Source organism: Colobus angolensis, unplaced genomic scaffold (genome assembly GCF_000951035.1).
Source record: "Colobus angolensis palliatus isolate OR3802 unplaced genomic scaffold, Cang.pa_1.0 Scaffold122, whole genome shotgun sequence".
Lineage (NCBI taxonomy): Eukaryota > Metazoa > Chordata > Mammalia > Primates > Cercopithecidae > Colobus > Colobus angolensis.
Window position 1 is genome coordinate 5893790 of NW_012113364.1, and position 7135 is coordinate 5900924.

The 7135-nt window shown below is 41.0% G+C and overlaps 1 protein-coding gene across 1 annotated transcript in view; it reads right to left on the reverse strand.

Moving 5' to 3' along the window:
- The window catches only part of LOC105504691 (S-adenosyl-L-methionine-dependent tRNA 4-demethylwyosine synthase), a 279094-nt gene that overhangs the window by 117019 nt on the left and 154940 nt on the right, over window positions 1-7135 (reverse strand). Inside the window, exon 13 of the mRNA XM_011932198.1 lies at window positions 5833-5968. Coding sequence (XP_011787588.1) covers window positions 5833-5968 — 136 coding nt within the window. The remainder of the gene's footprint in view (window positions 1-5832; window positions 5969-7135) is intronic.

A 7135-nucleotide genomic window follows, 5' to 3' on the forward strand; every position in this document is an offset into this window, starting at 1 on the left:
CCTGACCTTGTGATCCGCCCGTCTTGGCCTCCCAAAGTGCTGGGATTACAGGCTTGAGCCACCACGCCCGGCCAAGAAGAAGATGTATTTCATTGACTACAAGAAACTCTAGGATAAAGGCCATGCCATGATTTAATGTACCATTATCTTATGCTTCCCCTTTGTGAAAGTCTCAATGCCACCAATTAAATATAACTTGTCATCTCTGGCAGCATTCAGTTTTAAAAATGTTCAAAAGTGACAAAATGTGCATGCTGCAACTCAGGAGTAGCTGAGACTTTGTCCTCAGTGTGCTAAGGACAGAAAATCTGACTGTCAGGCCTCTAGGATGGGAAGAAGGATGCCGGGACATCACACACTCCTGCTGCTCCCTACTACTGGCCAAGAAGCAGGAAACTGAGCAGGATGAATGACTACACTGTCTTTAATATGACAATCACAGAGAAGTGTTAATGACAAGGAAAAATACTTATGACACGATGTTAAACAAAAACAAAAGTAACATATAAGATGGAATTATTTGCAAAAAAGCATGCCCTCCCCCGGAGGATTAAGTAGAAGTACTTCAAATGGTAATTACTGTGTTAAGGTCCTGGAATTATAGGTAATTTCTTTCCTTGCTTCTTTATATTTCTCTTTACTTCCCCCAAATTTCCACAAGCAGCATATAATATTTTTATAACTTGATATAAGGTCAAATGTGAAATGTTTGTTTTTTAATTTGCAAATTGTGGGCCACATACATAAACTGGTTTATTTAAATATTAGATAGAGGGCTATCTCATTAATGTACAATAAGCCCTTCATACCAATGGAACAACCATTATTCAAATCATGGTATCAGGTCAGAGTATCCTAACATCATCTGTAGAGAGAGAGCCAATGGTCACTGTAACACAAGAAATTATGTTGGTCATTTTTCTTTTTAAATATGAGGTTTCAAGAATGTCAATGCTATTACTTAAACAGAGAAAAGAATTAAACAGTTCAACTTACTACTGGATCTTGACCCTGACATAATCATAGTCCAGCAGAGACACACCTGGTCACACTGCTGATAAAAGTTTACTGCCAAAAGCTGGCAGTGTTTTCTTGTATAAGATATATTTCTCTTTTTTTAAAAAAAAAAAAGACTGTTTGACAAGTAGCTATCGTGGATGGAAATTGAAGCTAACACATTTTTTACTCTGGTATCTTGATGGAATTGGTTTTTAGCCCACTTGCCCACATACTCAAGTACCAATATATTTCTCTCCTCATATTGAAAAGGAACATTTTGACAAAGGATAAAGATCTAGAAATGTAAACATTATACTTGCCAAGAGTTAAAAACAAAATATGCTACCTTCTACTTTTGAGTAGTACTAGATCAGAAATGGGCTGAAAATCTTGGGACAAATCAAAATTTTTTGTTTATAAAGTTTAAGAAATTCTTTTCAAATGACTTTCCTTGCTCAGGCATAGTAAAAGCCTAATCAAATAACAGAAGACAACAGTATGGATGTTCTAATTAAAATATCTGATATAACACTTTTATTTATAGTAATCTGATATCATTTGAGTTTTTATTTTTCATTGTAATATATTTATTTTGAGACAGAGTCTCGCTCTTGTTGCCCAGGCTGGAGTACAGTGGTGCGATCTTGGCTCACTACAACCTCCACCTCCTGGGTTGAAGCAATTCTCCTGCCTCAGCCTCCCGAGTAGCTGGGATTACAGGTACCTGCCACCATGCCTGGCTAATTGTTTTTTGTATTTTTAGTAGAGATGGGGTTTCACCATGTTGGCCGGGCTGGTCTTGAACTCCTGACCTCAAGTGATCTGCCCACCTGAGCCTCCCAAAGTGCTGGGATTACAGGCATGAGCCACCGCGCTCAGCCAGCATTTGAGTTTTTATATGTTTGACCCTAGCTGATACATATAACTACAAAATAAATGTTTTAAGTGCCAAAATCTTTCTTAATAGCATCTACTATGTCTTATAAGATCAGCCATTCAGAAGGGAATAACAGCTTGAGTCAATTAAAAGGAAAATTTTTAAGAGCAGCATCCTGCCACAGATCTTCTTTTACAAGGCAACAAAAACAATGCAAGAACAAGAAACAACAACTCTAATTGCTACAAAATGCTCAGAAAGCAATTGCCCTAATGTGTGGGCAGTTTAAATTGCCCAAGGAAACATTCCAACAAGAATTACATAGAGACAATAATGACTTCTATTTAAGATGCTCCTGGGTTGAAATTATTTTCTAACTTTAAATTATTGCATTACTATCATGAGCAGACCCAGAGTAATTACAAGTGAATTCGCCACCCAAAGGCTAGTAACTTCAAGGTAAGAATTCAATTTGTGGAACATTTTGACCAAAGAAAGGAAGTAAACTATTCAGCTATTGTATCAATGTTTCCTTGTCATCTTCCACACTCTAAGAACACAGCCTAGATAACAATCTCAGATGGGCCTGACTTAGCCAGCTCCTGCTGTTTACTCCCATTTAAATCCATTCTAATTTTTATGCTATGTAAATCCAAGACAGCTTAGAAACCAAAGTAAGGCCTTTTTGCATTTCTTAAATAACATCAGTATTAATAACCAAAAAGGGCATGGATTTAACTTCTCGAGCATAAAACAGCAAAAGAAACCCACAAAGATTTAATCAGCTGGACAACTGGTAAAATACATATGGTACTTTACAAATCTCTGTTGGGTTTCCACCCATTCATTCTTTTAAGAAACAAGCTGGGCACAGTGGCCCACACCTGTAATCCCTGCACTTTGGGAGGCTGAGGCAGGCGGATCACTTGAGGTCGGGAGTTTGAGACCAGCCTGGCCAGCATGGTGAAACCCCATCTCTGCTAAAAATACAAAAATTAGCCGGGCATGGTGGTACGCAGGTGTAATCCTAGCTACTGGGGAGGCTGAGGCACAAGAACTGCTTGAACCTGGGAGGCAGAGGTTGCAGTGAACCGAGATCGTGCCACTGCACTCCAGGCTGGGCAACAGAATGAGACTCTGTCTCAAAAAAAAAAAAAAGAAGAAAGAAAAAAAGAAACATTTATCAGGCCTGGAGCAGTGGCTCATGCCTATAATCCCGACACTTCCAAGGCAGGAAAACTGCCTGATGCCAGGAGTTTGAGAGCCTCTACAAAAAAAAAAAAAAAATCAAAAAATTAACTAGGCATGGCAGTATGTGCCTGTGGTCCCAGATAGGTGGGAGGCTGAGGCAGAAGGATCATTTGGGCCCAGAAGTTGGAGGCTGCAGTGAGCTATGATGGTGCCACTGTGTTCCAGCTTTGGTGACCCAGTCTCCAAGAAAAAAAAATGGAAGCATTTATCAAATACCTTAAAGTGTACTATGCTAGACATTGTGCAGAATTCAGACGTAAGTAAGGGATCCAGCTCAGGAGAGAGCAGCTAAGACAAAACAGAAGAAAAACAGTGTTTTTTAATAGATATAAAACTTAGGAAGGGAAAAGGGGGCAGCTAATTATAATCAGAAAAGACTTTGCATTAGAGGTAATAACAAAACCGGGTCTAGGAGGTGCACAGAATTTCTACAAGTCAAAGAAGGGAAAGAAAGAACATTCCTTCCAAAATCTGGGGAGACAGTGATCGAAGACTCAGAACGGAGAAGGTGGTGGGCACATGTGCAGAAATGGCAAGGTAAGCAAGGAAGCATGGCCCTCCTGGGGAATACAGTGAAAAATGAGTCAGGAAACGTACATCAAGGCCAGACAGTGATGGGTTAGGAATGTCGAAGTAAGCGCTGGGTACAGGAGAGAAAAGCAAGTTTTCTGGGACAGTGACTCCCATATCTGGCTGTATACCAAATGACACCTGGGATGTCTAACAAGCAGATTCTCAGATGCCATGAGGACCAGGAAATTGTCATTTTTTTTAAGCTCCTGGGGTGATTATCATTATCAGTCAGATGTCAAGAGTGCACAAAGAATGCTTAGAAAAGTAACAGAAAGAAAGCGAGGGAGGAAGGAAGGAAGGAAGGAGGATTAATGGAAAAGCAGAACCGGAAGGTTACTTTAGGTGAAAAAGAAAAGGAAGGTAAGTATGCCATATGAAAACGCATAAGAAAGGCCAAATGTTTGCAGAAAATGACATTCAATGTGAACATTCTGAGGCTATTGATGGCTTAGGAAATTTGGTCCTAGAAATTCAGAAAAATTAACTTCACATTTAAACATATACTATTTGCAGAAACCTTTTTTTTTTTTTTTTTTAGATGGGGGTCTCACTGTCGCCCACGCTGGAGTGCAGTGGCACAATCTTGGCTCACTACAACCTCTGCCTCCCAGGCTCAAGCGATTCTCCCACCTTAGTCTCCTGAGTAGCTGGGACCACAGGTAATTTTTGTATTTTGTTTTTTGGTAGAGACGGAGTTTTGCCATGTTGCCCAGGCTGGTCTTGAACTCCTGACCTCAAGCGATCTGCGCACCTTGGCCTTCCAAAGTGCTAGGATTACAGGTGTGAGCTACCACACCCGGCCTGCAGACGCCTCTTTTAGGGTGGCTATGTACCGTCGACCCTCCGTATCTGGGTTCCATTTTCACACATTCAACCAAACCATGGATGAAAAATATTTGGGAAAAGTAAAACAATTAAAAATCACACAAATATTTAAAATGCAGTACAACAACTACTTACATGGCGTTTACATTGTACTACATATTATAAGTAATCTAGAGATGATTTAAAGTATATAGGATGAGTGTAGATTATGTGCAAATACTATGCCATTTTATTTTTATTATTTATTTAATTTTTTTTTTTTTTTTTTTTTTTAAGACACAGTCTCACTCTGTCACCCAGGCTGCAGTGCCATGACATGATCTTGGCTTACTGTAGCCTCCACCTCCCAGGTTCAGGCAATTCTCCTGCCTCAGCCTCCCAAATAGCTGGGATAACAGGTGCATGCCATCACAACTGGCTAATTTTGGGGTATTTCTAGTAGAGACAGGGCCTGACCATGTTGGCCAGGCTGGTCTTGAACTCCTGACCTCAAGCGATCTGCCTGCCTCGCCCTCCCAAAGTCCTAGATTTGCAGGCGTGAACCACCACGCTCGGCCTATGCCATTTTATATAAACTTGAGCATCTGTGGATTTTGGTACCCATGGGGAGTCCTACAACCAATCTTCCATAGACTCTGGGTTGGGTTTCTATGGGGAATTGGTTCCAAGACCAATTGTTATTAATTAACTTTGGGAGTAAATATACCTCTCTCCTTAAATGAATGAAAAACAAATGATACATACAAAGCAATAGTGCTACAAACTTAAGAGGAACTCAATAATTATTTATCAAATAGTAAATGTTCAAAATTCCTTGAAGAAGGAAGTCTTTAAAAAGTTGAGGCCGGGCGCGGTGGCTCAAGCCTGTAATCCCAGCACTTTGGGAGGCCGAGACGGGCGGATCACAAGGTCAGGAGATCGAGACCATCCTGGCTAACACGGTGAAACCCCGTCTCTACTAAAAAAATACAAAAAAAACTAGCCGGGCGAGGTGGCGGCGCCTGTAGTCCCAGCTACTCGGGAGGCTGAGGCAGGAGAATGGCGGGAACCCAGAAGGTGGAGCTTGCAGTGAGCTGAGATTGGGCCACTGCACTCCAGCCCCGGCGATAGAACGAGACTCCGTCTCAACAAAAAAAAAAAAAAAAAAAAAAAAAGTTGAAAGTTATATTTCATCATTTTTTTATTTTAAAGAGAAAAGAGGAAAAAGTACCTCTGTTCTTTTCTTCCATCTTTCCTTCTTTCTTTCTGTCAACTTCAGTACACACCTGAGGGTTGTTTATTTGTTTTTAAGATGTCATAATTCTTACCTTGGCTGCCAAGGCTTTTAAACTGTCAAGGAATCTCTGCCAGAAATCCTTGAAGAGTGGGCGGTCGATTTTCTTCAGGCTCTCTTTGGTACTGGCATCCACACTGACATACAGCTGAGTAACTGGCTTGAGGTTCCTTAGTAATTAAAAAAAAAAGAAAGAAAGAAAAATTATTCCTCTATCAGGCTTTCTATGATATAAAACTTGCAATCTGTAATAGACGTGGGGATTAAACACGTCACTGGGTCTAGAGACTTCTACTTCCCCCAAAAGACTGAACTAATCATTTTAATCAGGTGACAAAATCGGATGGCCTCTGGTTATTTTTTAAATGACTGGAAACCATCCCGAATACATTGAAAATATTGAATTACTTACAATTGGTCCTTCTTCAAATACTAAGTTTGAATGGAAAATAAACAAAATGTGATCTAACTTCAGGTCTGACAGCATCAGCCCAGCACAATTAGAGGGGCTCTCTGATCTAACTTCCCCACCCACACACTCTGCCAGCCACATAGGGTTTGTGCTGCTGGGCCACCTCCCTCCGTCAATTCACTGATGGAAGTCTTCTGAGGAACAAGAAACAATCCCAAAAGCTCAGGCCTTATTTGAAGGACACAGAGTCACACCTATGCTTCCGTAAGTGGGAATGGGTTTCATGTCAAGCCTTGGGTGGGCAAACAGTGACCTATTTGGGGAACTTTAAGTAGTGCAGACCTAGGACAGTAGCAACCTCATACTTACACAGGAGCACAGCCCAGAAGAAGAGAAGAAAAAAATGCATTATTTTCCTTGCCTTTACAATCAGTTTCCATGAATACCACTCATTCTCCACTTCTCTCAAATTCACTGCCTCATTTCATAATTTCTTTCCTACCTACTAGATTTCTAGTAGGTCCTTCTTCTAGTAGGTCTTTTTCCCCTGGCCCAATCCCCAGACAGGGTCTCATTCTCATCCAGGCTGGAGCACAGTGGCACAATCACAGCTCACCGCAGTCTCAACCTCCCAGGCTCAGGTGACACTCTTATCTCAGTGTCTCGAGTAGCTGGGACCACATGCATGCGCCACCACACCCGGCTAATTTTTAAAATTTTTTTTGTAGAGACAGGGGTCCCACTAGGTTACCCAGGGTAGTCTGGAACTCCTGGGCTCTAGCGATGCACGCACCTCAGCCTCCCAAAGTGTCAGAATTAGAGGTGTGAGCCACTGCACCCGACCCTACTAGATTTCTCTCAAGTTATACATTAAACCTAGACTATACGTTTTCTTTTTCTTTTCCTTTTTTTTTTTTTTTTTTTT